The sequence below is a fragment of the Oncorhynchus clarkii genome, chromosome 18 (genome assembly GCF_045791955.1).
Source record: "Oncorhynchus clarkii lewisi isolate Uvic-CL-2024 chromosome 18, UVic_Ocla_1.0, whole genome shotgun sequence".
NCBI classification, from domain to species: Eukaryota; Metazoa; Chordata; class Actinopteri; order Salmoniformes; family Salmonidae; genus Oncorhynchus; species Oncorhynchus clarkii.
The window spans coordinates 33857527-33874652 of NC_092164.1; the positions used below are offsets into that span (position 1 = coordinate 33857527).

General features: G+C 43.0%; 2 protein-coding genes across 2 annotated transcripts; both read right to left on the reverse strand.

The window, feature by feature from the left end:
* Positions 1 to 8541: 8541 nt before the first annotated feature.
* Positions 8542 to 9597, reverse strand: LOC139372582 (free fatty acid receptor 3-like). The gene has a single exon (XM_071112326.1). The coding sequence runs from the start codon at positions 9595 to 9597 to the stop codon at positions 8542 to 8544; it is 1056 nt and encodes a 351-aa protein (XP_070968427.1).
* Positions 9598 to 15239: 5642 nt separating this feature from the next.
* LOC139372584 (free fatty acid receptor 2) lies at positions 15240 to 16428 on the reverse strand. Its single transcript, XM_071112327.1, has one exon. The coding sequence runs from the start codon at positions 16426 to 16428 to the stop codon at positions 15343 to 15345; it is 1086 nt and encodes a 361-aa protein (XP_070968428.1). The 3' UTR covers positions 15240 to 15342.
* Positions 16429 to 17126: the final 698 nt, after the last annotated feature.

Sequence of the window (17126 nt, forward strand, 5' to 3'; positions counted from 1 at the left end):
TTTTTCCATGTGGTTTCTTCCTTCACAGACTCCATTAAATGATGACCTCTTCCTAAATATTTGGTCAAATGATTCATTTTGTGTATGGTTTCTTAGAAACAAGGGTGGCTCAACTTATCCCTTTGCTCAACTTACCCCACTCTCCCTTACATACATGTTCGGTTTCAGTGTTGACACTACACTCCAATATAGGGGCAAAAATCTGATATCAACTTTGGAGGGGACAATTACATGACATTTTCTCAAGAGCAATTCCTGAGGGGGACACCAAAAGTAGTGCTGTAACACATAGCCTACGTTGTAATATGTTAAATGTATATTGAGGAACCATAATTACTACTACTGGATAATTGATAGGTACAGTAGTTAACTGAAGGGTTGTCCCAACTTGTTAAAATGTTTAAATCATTATAATAATACTACTAATAATAGTTATAGCAGTGTTCCTCGTCAGTCCAGTATATATGCAGGTATTTGTATTTACAACCAGCAATACCAAGCAAGGCCAGTAGGTGGTAATGGCACTGTATGGGTGCAGGTTTCATAAATACAATGAACATGGTGCGATCTCATCTCAAAGAATCTCCATTGAGAACCATCACAAAGTTAGTCTCCGCACTGACCTGACCTTTTAATTGAACTTTTTCTGATTCATTTATATAGTCATTAAATATGTGCCACTGGTTTGAGTCTATTACAACATCTTTACAAGAACAAAACGCTCAGAATAAGTACAGTTCTAAAAGCAAAATAACTACTTCAATGAAAAACCCAAACAAATCAACCAAAATATCCTTCAGAAATACTTGGTTATTGTTCAGTCAGTGTCTCAACTCTTCAAACAACAGCTATGGACAAGTATGTCACACAAAGTATGCAATTTTAAATCAAATCAAATAAATAATTAGTAAGTGTACTGTCATGTACTAAAAACTACTAAACAAAATAACAAATCTCATACTATACACCAGGGGTTCTCAAACAGGGTACGTGGACCCCTAGGGGTCCCTGGTGTAATGGCAAGGGGTCCATGAAATAAAAAAGTGTAATGAACGTATTCAGCAGCACAAGGATTCCACTAACTTTACATATAATATAGAGGGGGTGGAGGTCCCTGAGAACCACTCAAAACCTTGCCTGCCTTTCCTCAAAATATGCAGTACTCAAAAAAGGTTGAGAACCGCTGCTATACACACTACTGATCAAAAGAACCGAACATATGTTTGAAGGTTTCAATGGATCCAACTAATTGCTGGTAGATGTTTTCCCTCAAGACTGTCTAGCCTGTCTTTATGTACATTACAGACAAAGTTCTGATCAGCACCTCAACTTGGTCAACCAACCCCCTCACCTCCACTGGAAGCCTCCTGAGGACCTCTGCTGCCTCTCAACTGCTGCTACAGGCGTATTTGTTGAGAAAGAGAGGCAACTGCACTGAAAGAGAATCTATGTTCAGCTCAGGGTACTGATCAAGAGACTCATCCAACTCCCCCATGAGAAGCACTCTTTCCAACATTTGCAGAATGTTTAGACTGTCCTGGTCAAAACGGTCGCCAAACTGAACCTCCACACCATCCAACACTTAAAAAAATTCTGCCCTATAATGATCCACTGCTTTGCCAGCAAATCGTCTTGAATGTATCTCAATAGATTCAATCAATGTTGTTGCTTTCTCATACAGTGCAAGGTAGCTTTCGTCATTTCTGCTGTTTACCCCACGCGCTGGATAACTGGACACTGATTGGATTTAGCTGGTGTGCTGTTACAGTTACACAGTGGCGGTGGGTTTGGCAGTTTTGATGTGCTGTGAATTTTACAATGGCTTTTCTCCAGTTCCTAAATCCTGCACTAATGAAGGCAGCATCTGCTCTTTGGCCAAAAGATGGCTGGCTTGAAAACCCTTGGCTACAGTGAAAACCCCAAACTCCTTTTACTGATGGATTATAATGTAGCCAGGGGAAATCGCAAAACCATCTCTCTTGAAACGTCAACACTCTGTTGGCAAGAGTTTGCGGTTCTATAAATTGTGGGTGTGGCTGATATGGTTTTGTGCCATCACTGAGGTAACTGGACAATGCTCTGCCACTGTCCCCTATACTGGTGCTGCTGGCAACAAGGTTGACACCTGGTCCTGCCGTGGCTGTGACACTGTCCTCTGAAGTCTCTCTCCTTGTCTCTTTCCCTTTCACCACCCTCACAGTCTGTCTCCTAGAAAATAAATAAGGTGTTTGCCGTACTCCTAACTCCCAGTACCCAGAACTACACAATTAATCACAACAGCAATACCCTTGCCTTAAACAAATCTTAGTTCAGTCACCAGTTTAAGTTGAGAGTGGGGGTATCCATGGCATTTTCCAATGATGTCCCTATTTTACAAGTCAAAAAAATGTAGAACCTTTCATGTTGCCAAACAAAGACTCAACAAACTTACCTGAGACTCCCTGTCTCTGCCAGTCTGTCCCTGCCAGTCAGTCCCTGCCCACCTGTCCCCAGCTCTGCTGTCTGTGTGCCCTCTGTTGCCTGATCTGCCTAATGACATCATTGTGAAACGTTACCATTAGCATTTCACTTCTTTCTGATGAACATTTTATCAACTAGTCTTAGGCTACTAGGGTTCTTGCTTTGCATTTTGGTGTACTGAAAAATACTCTGATGTCTGTCTTTTTACTTTTTTCTGACTTTTTTTCTACCTGGCAGGCTGGCTAGCTACACACACACACACACACACACACACACACACACACACACACACACACACACACACACACACACACACACACACACACACACACACACACACACACACACACACACACACACACACTCACACAGTGTGTAGGTTATTTACAGTAGGAGATGGGCTTCTATCATCTTATCTTCTATCATTCTCTATGAGCTTCGATCTAAAAGGTAGCTAGCAAATGTGAAACGGATTGCAGTGACAAGAGATGACAGCTGTATGAGTTCACCATTTACACAACATATGCTGCAACCTTTTGTAATTTGAATATAGTTTGTTTCATATTGGCTGGCTTCCAACAATAGCTGAATTTGCAAAGCTAGCGAGCACCAATTCCGTTTCTGTGGTGTTTGCTATAATCTTTGCTATTGTCAGTTTACTCCAAGATCAGCACACGTGCTTCAAGGTCCCATAGCGACAATTTAGCTTTTGCAACGAGACCATTAAAGATATTTAAGACAATGGTAGAAGAGAGTGTAGTTCTGTTCAGTTGGGAGTTCAGTTTATCGCTAACCTTATCACAGGGACTTTGAAGCACTACAGCTGCATGCTGATCTTGGAATAAACTGACGATAGAAAATATTCCATCTTTGACGATGCCACATAAATGGAATAGGTACTAGCTAGCTTAATAGCTAATGTTTGCCCGCTAGCTCTGCAAATTCAGCTAGTGTGTGTGTAAACCCTGCCAACATAAAAAAAAACATTGCTATGACGCGATTGACTGGATTAACCTCACGTCAGTCACGTGCATTGAGTGCCTTACAGACAGTAGATACGAACCCTCTGTTACCTGTCAGATAAGGAACTAGCAGTGGATCAAACCATTGTGAGGCAAAGGGCGGGGGGTCGCAAGTGCTTTCATTGCGTATTATTAATATTATTGAAATTACATAGTTATGTTTACAGTGATATATTAGGGGGAACAAATCATATTTTTCCCAGGATGGGGGGGTCGTGTCACCCCTGGGATTTCCGCCTATGCTCCAATAAGCAAGTTCTGCAGGCTCTAGTTTTGTCTAATCTTGATTATTGTCCAGTCGTGTGGTCCAGGGCTGCAAAGAAAGACCTAGTTAAGCTGCAGCTGGCCCAGAACAGAGCAGCACATTTTGCTCTTCCTTGTAATCAGATTGCTGATATAAATTCTATGCATGCCAGTCTCTCTTGGCTAATAGTTGAGGAAAGACTGACTTCATCACGTCTTCTCTTTATAAGAACAATGTGTTGAAAATCTCAAATTGTTTGCATAGTCAATTTACACAGAGCTCTGACACACACACATACATTATGCCTTGAATCTATTCTATCGTACCCAGAACCCTGCTCCTTTTACTCTCTGCTCTGAACGCACTAGACGACCAGTTCTGATAGCCTTTAGCCGTATCCTTATCCTACTCCTCCTCTGTTCCCCTGGTGATGTAGAGGTTAATCCTTGCAGCGCCTAGCGCCACTCCTACTCCCCAGGTGCTCTCATTTGTTGACTTCTGTAACCGTAAAAGCCTTGGTTTCATGCATGTTAACATTAGAAGCCTCCACCCTAAGTTTGTTTTATTCACTGCTTTAGCACACTCCGCCAATCCGGATGTCCTAGCCGTGTCTGAATCCTGGCTTAGGAACACCACCAAAAATCCTGAAATTTCCATCCCTAACTATAACATTTTCCGACAAGATAGAACTGCCAAAGGGAGCGGTGTTGCAATCTACTGCAGAGATAGCCTGCAGAGTTTTGTCAAACTACCCAGGTCTGTACCCAAACAATTTGAGCTTCTACTTCTAAAAATCCACCTTTCCAGAAACAAGTCTCTCACTGTTGCCACTTGCTATAGACCACCCTCTGCCCCCAGCTGTGCCCTGGACACCATAAGTGAATTGATTGCCCACCATCTATCTTCAGAGGTCGTGCTGCTAGGTGACCTAAACTATGACATGCTTAACACCCCGGCCATCCTACAATCTAAGCTTGATGCCCTCAATCTCACACAAATGATCAATGAACCCACCAGGTACAACCACATATCCGTAAACAAAGGCACCCTCATAGATATCATTCTAACCAACCTGCCCTCCAAATACAATCACTGCCTCATTGCCTGCATCCGTAATGAGTCTCCGGTCAAACAACCACCCCTCATCACTGTCAAATGCTCCCTAAAACACTTCAGCGAGCAGGCCTTTCTAATCGACCTGCCCCGGGTATCCTGGACCTCATCCCGTCAGTAGAGGATGCCTGGTTATTCTTTAAATGTGCCTTCCTCACCATCTTAAAAAAGCATGCCCTATTCAAAAAATGTGGAACCAGGAACAGATATAGCCCTTGGTTCTCTCCAGACCTGACTGCCCTTGACCAGCACAAAAACATCCTGTGGCGTTCTGCATTAGCATGGAATTGCCCCCGTGATATGCAACTTGTCAGGGAAGTTAGGAACAAATATACACAGGCAGTTAGGAAAGATATATTTTTCACTAATTGCAAAAAAGTTCTGGGACACTGTAAAGTCCACAGAGAATAAGAGCACCACCTCCCAGCTGCCTCTGCACTGAGGCTAGGAAACACTGTCACCACCGATAAATCCACTATAATTGAGAATTTCAATAAGCATTTTTCTACGTCTGGCCATGCTTTCCACCTGGCTACCCCTACCCCGATCAACTGCCCTCCACCCCCCACAGCAACTCGCCCAAGCCTCCCCCACTTCTCCTTAACCCAAATCCAGATAGCTGATGTTCTGAAAGAGCTGCAAAATCGGAACCCCTACAAATCAGCCGGTCTAGACATTCTGGACCCTCTCTTTTTAAAACGATTTGCCGAAATTGTTGCAACCCCTATTACTAGCCTGTTCAACCTTTCTTTCGTATCGTCTGAGATTCCCATAGATTGGAAAGCTGCCGCGGTCATAAACCTCTTCAAAGGGCGAGACACTCTTGACCCAAACTGCTACAAACCTATATCTTTTCTACAATGCCTTTCTAAGGTCTTCGAAAGCCAAGTTAACAAACAGATTACCGACCATTTCGAATCCCACCGTACCTTCTCCGCTATGCAATCTGGTTTGGGTGCACCTCAGCCACGCTCAAGGTCCTAAACGATATCATAACCGCCATCGATAAGAGATATTACTGTGCCGCCATATTCATCGACCTGGCTAAGGCTTTCGACTCTGTCAATCACAACATTCTTATTAGCAGACTCAACAGCCTTGGTTTCTCAAATGATTGCCTCGCCTGGTTCACCAACTACTTCTCTGATAGAGTTCAGTGTGTCAAATCAGAGGGCCTGTTGTCCGGACCTCTGGCAGTCTCTATGTGGATGCCACAGGGTTCAATTCTTGGGCCGAATCTCTTCTCTGTATACATCAATGATGTCGCTCTTTCTGCTGGTGATTCTTTGATCCACCTCTACGCAGACGACACCATTCTGTATATCTCTGGCCCTTCTTTGGACACTGTGTTAACTAACCTCCAGATGAGCTTCAATGCCATACAACACTCCTTCCGTGGCCTCCAACTGCTCTTAAATGCAAGTAAAACTAAATGCATGCTCTTCAACCGATCGCTGCCCACACCTGCCCGCCAATCCAGCATCACTACTCTGGACGGTACTGACTTACTACAAATACCTAGGTGTCTGGTTAGACTGTAAACCCTCCTTCCAGACTCACATTAAACATCTCCAATCCAAAATTAAATCTAGAATCGGCTTCCTATTTCGCAACAAAGCATCCTTCACTCACGCTGCCAAACATGCCCTCGTAAAACTGACCATCCTACCAATCCTCGACTTTGGCGATGTAATTTACAAAATAGCCTCCAACACTCTACTCAACAAATTGGATGCAGTCTGTCACAGTGCCATCCGTTTTGTCACCAAAGCCCCATATACTACCCACCACTGCGACCTGTACGCTCTCGTTGGCTGGCCCTCGCTTCATACTCGTCGCCAAACCCACTGGCTCCAAGTCATCTACAAGTCTCTGCTAGGTAAAGCCCCGCCTTATCTCAGCTCACTGGTCACCATAGCAGCATCCACTCGTAGCACACGTTCCAGCAGGTACATCTCACTGGTCACCCCCAGATCACTCCACCTGTACATTGCCCATCTGTAAATAGCCCATCCAATCTACCTCATCCCCATACTGTATTTATCTTGCTCCTTTGCAACCCAGTATCTCTACTTGCACATTAATCTTCTGCACATTCTACCATTCCAGTGTTTAATTGCTATATAGTAATTACTTCACCACCATGGCCTATTTATTGCTTACCTTCCTTAGCCTGCCTCATTTGCACATGCTGTATATAGACTTTTGTACTGTATTATTGATTGTATGTTTGTTTATTCTATGTGTAACTCTGTGTTGTTGTTTGTGTTGAACTGCTTTACTTTATCTTGGCCAGGTCGCAGTTTTAAATGAGAACTTGTTCTCAACAAGCCTACCTGGTTAAATAAAAGTTAAATAAAAGTTAAATAAAACACACGTACCCCACCAGACATGCCACCAGTGTTGTTTTCACAGTCCCCAAATCCAGAACAAATTCAAGAAAGTGTACAGTATTATATAGAGCCAGTATTGCATGGCACTCTGTTCCATCTCATATTGCTCAAATAAACAGCCAACCTGGTTTAAAAAAACAGAAAGCAATGCCTCACGGCACAACGCCTGTCCCGTATTTGACCTAGATAGTTTGTGTTTATGCATTGATATGTAAGGCTACATGTGCCTTTTTTTAATGTATTCTGTCCTTAAGCTGTTCTTGTCTATTAATATTCTGTATTATGTTTCATGTTTTGTGTGGACCCCAGGAAGAGTAGCTGCTGCTTTTGCAACAGCTAATGGGGATACTAAAACACCAAAAAATACCCCCCAAAAATACATACAAGTGCGTTGTTGTTCTTTGCTGACTTGAAACTTGGGCCCCTATCATGAAGAGGTCCGGAAATTACCTAAATCTAATTTGTCACGTGCACAGGATACAGCAGGTGTGAACAGTACAGTGAAATTCTACTTGCAAGCTCTTCCTCAACAACACGAGACATACAAATACATAGGAGAATATACACTCTACACAAATAAGCATATTCCTTCCTACAAGCTCCTCTTACAATTTCCTCTTCTCCAGATAAAGATGATCCTCAAGGTTCTTGAAAAAGCTCCACTGATAAGCATTATATTTGATTCTGACATGAATGACTTGATGTTAAATCTAAAAGATAGTTGGCAAGAAAAGCAATAACATTAGGCAAGGATAATGTCTTAATAAGGAGTTTATTGACTAACTGATCACTAAAAAAGCGAATTACATGTGTAATAACGCATAGACAATATACTGTAAATTCAAGTGCAATGACCACAATGTGACTTTTAGGATACTGATTTTTTTAAATAATTTGTGCAGCAATTTACAGTCTCAATAAGCATGGCATAAGTTAGCCACAAAGACAAATTGGAAGCTTCTGTATTCCCTTTAATAACATATTTTACAGTTTACCATTCTAATGCACTATTCTCATCATTACCCTCTGTACAAGTAATACAAATGTACTGTAATAACCCTTGTGGGACACAAGCTAAGTTACCAGTCACAGTCACCAGACATCATCATACTGTTGTCTCACTCTGCACACAGAACTGAATACATGTGCAGATGAATTCAGACATTCTATAGCAGTTTCAGATGGACAAATGCTATCAAAATGCTTGACCATGGTATCAGAATTCTAGATCACATTGTGGAAACACACCATTTCAATGCTTTGTGTACACTTTGTATGGATGGACAAAACTGATTTACTAGTCACTGATTCATCGTGGGGTGTAATTTGTCCCACTTTTGGCAGCAGCGACAAACTTCTGGGTGGACGAATGGGTGGAGTCCATAGGGTCTGGTGTATTAACAGCATGGGCGGCTGTGGCCTTTGGATTGAGTTGAGCCTTGATTCGCTTCAGGCAGAGGCTGAGAGTGCTCCTAACAGCTGAGGAGGAGAAGTAGAAGACGATGGGGTCCAGACAGGCATTTAAGGTGGTGAGCAGAATGGCATTGTTGCGCCAAGTAGGGACTTTATTCTGCATGATCCCCACCATATGGGACACGTTGTAGGGCCCAAAGCAGAGGGCGAAAACCAGCAGAGTCCCCAACGCCAGCCCGATGGCACGCAGGCGCCGGTGCTGGCTGATGTTGGGAAGCCTAGACAGGATACGGATGAAGTTGACATAGCAGAAGGTGCTGATCAGGAAGGGTACACAGAAGAGAACCAGGGACATCTCTAAGCGTACCGGGAGAAGGGTAATAAGCTGGACATCATTGAAATTTCCATAGCAGGTAGTGTTGTCGGCATCTTTGTCTAATTGCATCACGAAGACAACACTGCAGTGGGCAAGGGACAGGATCCAGAAAACTGCACAGGCCAACTGTGTGTGGAAAACCCTGCCTGGTGCTGTAAACCTTACGGGATACGCCACGCTGAGGAAGCGCTCCACACTCACCGCGGTCAGGAGGAGGGTGCTGTTGTAGATGGTGGAGAAGAACAGGTAGCCAGTGACTGGACACAGGAAGTAAGGGAGGGTCCAGTTAAAATCATCAACAGCCTCCTTCATCTTGAAGGGCAGGAAAGCAAGGAAGATGAGGTCGGAGATGGTCAGGTTGAGGAGCAAGATGTCGATGGGGGCAGGTTTGCGACGCACCTTTCTGCAAAAAGTGCAGAATGCCAGGATGTTGGCAGGTACCCCGATCAGGAAGGTGGTGATGTAGACGAACAGCGCAAAGCTGCATGAAATGTCATTTGCTGGCCTCATATTGGCAGATACTGTTGGCGTTGTTGTCACTACAAGAGAGAGAAAAGCATCATGAAACACTGACATTTCGACCCCAAACTATTGGGAGACAGCTATCTGAACGGAATTGCACAACTAACATCTCAGATGACATTGTTGTCTCATTCACTTCCTGTCATTACTTTATTACCATGGAGACGCGCCACAAAACAGTTATGCCATTTCTATAATGACTGTTCATTATTTCTAGTTACACAAAAAATGAATTTTTAAAATGAACTAAGCTACGAGGTTATTTCCCCATTGTGCACACCCTGTTGTGTACTGTTTTATTAGCACATCCTCTAGTGTCCATAGTTAAGCGTATGAATATATAAAACGGAATATTCTGAATATCCTAACCTTAGTTATCAATTGTTAGAGAGGATACATTTGTCCCTTGCACTTTTACTCTTTAAAACATTTTAAAGAACATTTTGAACATTTTAAAATGCATAATTTTTCTTATATTGAAGCCTCAATATATCATACACACTTTATTCTTGTGTATGCTTCCCAGCATAGTTTGTTCTGTAGTAGTAATGCTTGTTTTATGTTGAGAATGCTGATCAATCGCGTACTTTAGGAACCAATGTCGCATACTGGAGTTGCAAGTGTGGTAAACTTTGTCAACATAACACAATACAGCCCCTCAGGGATCCATTTAAAAGTACTACTCTAAATGACACCACACTAGACACAATACAGCCCCTCAGGGATCCATTTAAAAGTACTACTCTAAATGACACCACACTAGACACAATACAGCCCCTCAGGGATCCATTTAAAAGTACTACTCTAAATGACACCACACTAAACAATACAGCCCCTCAGGGATTCATTTAAAAGTACTACTCTAAATGACACCACACTAGACAATACAGCCCCTCAGGGATCCATTTAAAAGTACTACTCTAAATGACACCACACTAGACAATACAGCCTCTCAGGGATCCATTTAAAAGTACTACTCTAAATGACACCACACTAGACAATACAGCCCCTCAGGGATTCATTTAAAAGTACTACTCTAAATGACACCAGACTAGACAATACAGCCCCTCAGGGATTCATTTGAAAAGTACTACTCTAAATGACACCACACTAGACAATACAGCCCCTCAGGGATCCATTTAAAAGTACTACTCTAAATGACACCACACTAAACACAATACAGCCCCTCAGGGATTCATTTAAAAGTACTACTCTAAATGACACCACACTAGACACAATACAGCCCCTCAGGGATCCATTTAAAAGTACTACTCTAAATGACACCACACTAGACAATACAGCCCCTCAGGGATCCATTTTACAGTACTACTCTAAATGACACCACACTAGACACAATACAGCCCCTCAGGGATCCATTTAAAAGTACTACTCTAAATGACACCACACTAGACACAATACAGCCCCTCAGGGATCCATTTAAAAGTACTACTCTAAATGACACCACACTAAACAATACAGCCCCTCAGGGATTCATTTAAAAGTACTACTCTAAATGACACCACACTAGACAATACAGCCCCTCGGGGATCCATGTAAAAGTACTACTCTAAGTGACACCACACTAGACAATACAGCCCCTCAGGGATCCATTTAAAAGTACTACTCTAAATGACACCACACTAGACAATACAGCCTCTCAGGGATCCATTTAAAAGTACTACTCTAAATGACACCACACTAGACAATACAGCCCCTCAGGGATTCATTTAAAAGTACTACTCTAAATGACACCAGACTAGACAATACAGCCCCTCAGGGATTCATTTGAAAAGTACTAATCTAAATGACACCACACTAGACAATACAGCCCCTCAGGGATCCATTTAAAAGTACTACTCTAAATGACACCACACTAGACACAATACAGCCCCTCATGGATCCATTTAAAAGTACTACTCTAAATGACACCACACTAAACACAATACAGCCCCTCAGGGATTCATTTAAAAGTACTACTCTAAATGACACCACACTAGACAATACAGCCCCTCAGGGGTCCATTTTACAGTACTACTCTAAATGACACCACACTAGACACAATACAGCCCCTCAGGGATCCATTTAAAAGTACTACTCTAAATGACACCACACTAGACAATACAGCCCCTCAGGGATCCATTTAAAAGTACTACTCTAAATGACACCACACTAGACAATACAGCCCCTCAGGGATCCATTTAAAAGTACTACTCTAAATGACACCACACTAGACAATACAGCCCCTCAGGGATTCATTTAAAAGTACTACTCTAAATGACACCACACTAAACACAATACAGCCCCTCAGGGATCCATTTAAAAGTACTACTCTAAATGACACCACACTAGACAATACAGCCCCTCAGGGATACATTTAAAAGTACTACTCTAAATGACACCACACTAGACAATACAGCCCCTCAGGGATCCATTTAAAAGTACTACTCTAAATGACACCACACTAGACAATACAGCCCCTCAGGGATCCATTTTACAGTACTACTCTAAATGACACCAGACTAGACAATACAGCCCCTCAGGGATACATTTAAAAGTACTACTCTAAATGACACCACACTAGACACAATACAGCCCCTCAGGGATCCTTTTAAAAGTACTACTCTAAATGACACCACACTAAACAATACAGCCCCTCAGGGATTCATTTAAAAGTACTACTCTAAATGACACCACACTAGACAATACAGCCCCTCGGGGATCCATGTAAAAGTACTACTCTAAGTGACACCACACTAGACAATACAGCCCCTCAGGGATCCATTTAAAAGTACTACTCTAAATGACACCACACTAGACAATACAGCCTCTCAGGGATCCATTTAAAAGTACTACTCTAAATGACACCACACTAGACAATACAGCCCCTCAGGGATTCATTTAAAAGTACTACTCTAAATGACACCAGACTAGACAATACAGCCCCTCAGGGATTCATTTGAAAAGTACTAATCTAAATGACACCACACTAGACAATACAGCCCCTCAGGGATCCATTTAAAAGTACTACTCTAAATGACACCACACTAGACACAATACAGCCCCTCATGGATCCATTTAAAAGTACTACTCTAAATGACACCACACTAAACACAATACAGCCCCTCAGGGATTCATTTAAAAGTACTACTCTAAATGACACCACACTAGACAATACAGCCCCTCAGGGGTCCATTTTACAGTACTACTCTAAATGACACCACACTAGACACAATACAGCCCCTCAGGGATCCATTTAAAAGTACTACTCTAAATGACACCACACTAGACAATACAGCCCCTCAGGGATCCATTTAAAAGTACTACTCTAAATGACACCACACTAGACAATACAGCCCCTCAGGGATCCATTTAAAAGTACTACTCTAAATGACACCACACTAGACAATACAGCCCCTCAGGGATTCATTTGAAAAGTACTACTCTAAATGACACCACACTAGACAATACAGCCCCTCAGGGATCCATTTAAAAGTACTACTCTAAATGACACCACACTAGACACAATACAGCCCCTCAGGGATCCATTTAAAAGTACTACTCTAAATGACACCACACTAAACACAATACAGCCCCTCAGGGATCCATTTAAAAGTACTACTCTAAATGACACCACACTAGACAATACAGCCCCTCAGGGATACATTTAAAAGTACTACTCTAAATGACACCACACTAGACAATACAGCCCCTCAGGGATCCATTTAAAAGTACTACTCTAAATGACACCACACTAGACAATACAGCCCCTCAGGGATCCATTTTACAGTACTACTCTAAATGACACCAGACTAGACAATACAGCCCCTCAGGGATACATTTAAAAGTACTACTCTAAATGACACCACACTAGACAATAAAGCCCCTCAGGGATCCATTTAAAAGTACTACTCTAAATGATACCACACTAGACAATACAGCCCCTCAGGGATCCATTTAAAAGTACTACTCTAAATGACACCACACTAGACAATACAGCCCCTCAGGGATCCATTTAAAAGTACTACTCTAAATGACACCACACTAGACACAAAAAAGGGATCCATTTAAAAGTACTACTCTAAATGACACCACACTAGACAATACAGCCCCTCAGGGATTAATTTGAAAAGTACTACTCTAAATGACACCACACTAGACACAAAAAAGGGAACCCCTTCTTGTTCTCTCTTAACCCAAACCTTGCAGATGCCCTGAGAAGTGTCAAAAATCATTTTAGTTCTTTATTTTCATGAATGCAGCATTTGGCTTATTTGCAGCATCTTTAGCAAAGGCATGCATAAAAGCCATACACATTATGGTACAGGTAATTTGAATTACACAAAAAATGTGACCCCATACTAAGATATTACATGGTAGATTTATAATTGCACAGTTCTGCAAGAGTAACAACGTGTTTGGAGATTGTTTTCAGTATCTCTTGTACAAAGGTCATGGATAACGGCTATGGATAAGGACTGTGAACCATGTTGCATTTGCTAAACCATCCCTCACTGATGTTACTCTCAAATAAAATAAATTATTAAAGTGAATTTACTCACCAAAGAAGGCCTTCTCCTCACTCGTTACCATAAATGCACTTCAACTGACCTCAACTTTTTTTATACACACATTAGGATGTATCTATGATGAGGAAGTGACTAACATGAAAATGATGAAATGATAAACAGTCTGAGGGACTTTCACTGAATGCTTATAATATGATCAACTTTAGGTACTCTCAATTAGGCCGACTAACAGGGTAAATCTTTTAACTGTAACACTGAACACTATCACGTTGAATTGATCAAGTTATTCATAGTTCAGAATGTCTCTTAAATGGGATTCAGAAGAAATATACACAACACTTGCTCAGTTTATATTTTATTCAGGCATTTCTCTTGCACAAGGAAGGTAGTGATTTACATGTAAATATTGCAAAGTCAAATCCTCAATTAGAAGCAGGTTCTATAAACAAGTAATGCTCAGTTAATTCACATTTTGAGATTAGAGAAACATTCATTATGGTCATAACTGTTTCTGGTTGAGATTTCAAATGTATTGATTCTCAGACTGTCAGATATAGAATGAGGACATGTTTCTGATTCACTTCATGTTCAGCAGAGTTTCAGATCAGAAATAATTAGTACATTTTACATTCCTCTTCGTCAACTCCTTAAAGCTCCCAGTGTAAGCTGTAAATAACAATCAATAAATGATGGTTCTATTTACATGTGTCTGTTTAAGACCACTTGCCTATTGATCAATTATCTACAGAATATTTGGACAGAGAATTGACAGGGCATTTCTATCACCATACCTTTTTAAGATAGAGGAAGACACCCAGTTTCTTACAAGTAAACCAACAAAAATATACCAGAATACATTCAAACTATTTTTATGAATCTAACTTTTTAACAATGGCTCCATTGTAATTAGTCACTCAGTTGAAATTGTCCTCCTGCCCCATCTGCCGGTGGCGCAATCCAGATCAGACCATCACAGTAGAGGACTCATCACTGGCTCATCTCAGATAACCTTTGGTCAATTTTCCACATCTCACTTGTCTTTCAGCCTCTCAGTTCATAAGCCACAAAGGTTCTTAATATGATCACTGTGGTTTGTTATGTAGAACTTTCTAACGATTTCAGAGCATAGGAAGCTTACAGTATCATGAGAACACAATATATTATTTTTGTCATCAATAATTGTGCAGATTTCTAGACTGTCACTTGTTCCAACCTCAGCTCTGCCCATTTTGAGCACTACCAGTCCTATTTCTAAGTGTTTTCCACATCAGTCTCAGTTCTCCACTTCATTTTGTCCTAAACTATTTATTTTTTGAATTCCACTCACAGGTCTTACATGTCTTGTTTGTGCAGATTTTTCCTGACTTAACTTGGAAATGTTTGCTCCTGTCTGTCTGTCGGTCAGCGACGTCACTCCCCTCACATTAGCTAGAGGGTCCCGTGTGATGGTTTTGCTACAATGGCGCCCCTCTGTCTGGCTGTATCTGCTGGGCCTTCCACAGAGCTTTCCCATGAGGCCGCGGGGCGTTGCCGGGGAGAGCATCAGCATGACCACAGGCTCCAGGAAGACGTTACATGCACTGGACAGCATGGCCTCAGTCCTCCAGTGGACGTTCTCCTGCAGCACAAAGCCCACGATGTGTGAGGCGTTGTAGGGCACGTAGCAAACCACAAACACAGCCAGTGTGGAAAGGGCCACGGCCAGGACGCGCCTCTTTCCCAGGACGGGCAAGCAGGACCGCCACACCAGGGCTACGCAGCGCAGCGTGCAGAAGGCGGTAATGGCCAGTGGCATTAGGAAGAGGAGGAGCGCCATCTCCAGGCGCAATGGCAGCAGCAGGTCCAGCTGGTCCTGGGTGAAGTTCTCAAAGCAGACTGACACATTATGGCTGGAGGTGGACACGAAACCACCCCCGCCTTCTGCCACCAGGCCCAGACTCAGGTGCAACAGTACCACTGCCCAGAGGGCAGCGCTGATGAAGCAGGAGATGCGGCCCCGCCGGTACAGCTTGTAGCTGATGGGAAAGGCGATGCTGAGGTAGCGGCCCACCGTCACTGCCGTGAGGAAGAGGCAGCTGCCGTACATCGAGGAGAACAAGAAGAAGCTGTAGACGGGACAGAGGGGCGATGGAAGAGCCCAGTCCTGGAGGAAAGTCTCCAAGGCCTTGACAGGCAGCCAGGCCACCAGTGCCAGGTTAGCCAGGCAGAGGTTGAGTGCGTATACCACGTTGGGCGTGGCACCCCGCTTGCGCGCCTTGCGGACGTACATGAAGAGCACCAGCAGATTGGAGGGGAGGCCCAGCAGGAACGTGAAGGAGTAGACCGTCAGGGAGACACAGTCCTTGACGGGCACTTGCATCGCTTCGGCTCACACCTCCTGCTCAGGAGTTCAGGACCATAGGAGGCACTGCATCAGAAGCAACTGAAGTCTCGATTCTGCAAGTAAAATCATTTGAGATGGGAAGAAAAAAAGCACACTAGTCCTGTGGCAGACGTAATGGATGTTAAAAGTAAGATCTCTTAAAGCGACTCGGTTGAAAACAAATTCCAAAGCACATACAGTAAATCCTCAATGCCCAATCACAGATAGCTAGCTTCAATTTGTGGACAGCATTCCTCTTGTGAAGTTGCAATGCGCATCAATAGGATAGTTCCCACCATGTGAGCACATCACTCTTTGGCAAACCCCTCTCTCCTCCACACACAGGCTTGGCACTGAGTGAGAGAGCAGGGAGGCAGAGACAACCCTTTGGTGACAATAGTATAGAGAGCGGAAGTGGGGTGATACTGGTGTGTGCATATGTGTGTGGGCATGAAGGGGCAGGGTGCAGCATGACAGGTAGACAGATATGGGGAGGTGCCCATTCAAGCAGAAGTGTATGGCATTTAGGAGGCACCAGCGTGTCTTAATGGCCCCCAGGATCTGAGACGACAGCAAGGCAGCATCTGGACCCTTTAGTGAAATGATTCAGAATAATTGGGCTTGTCAGGAAGCGCATGCCCATCCAGCCACGGCGCGGCCACTCGAAATTAACTTGAGGGTCAGGCAGTCAAGTC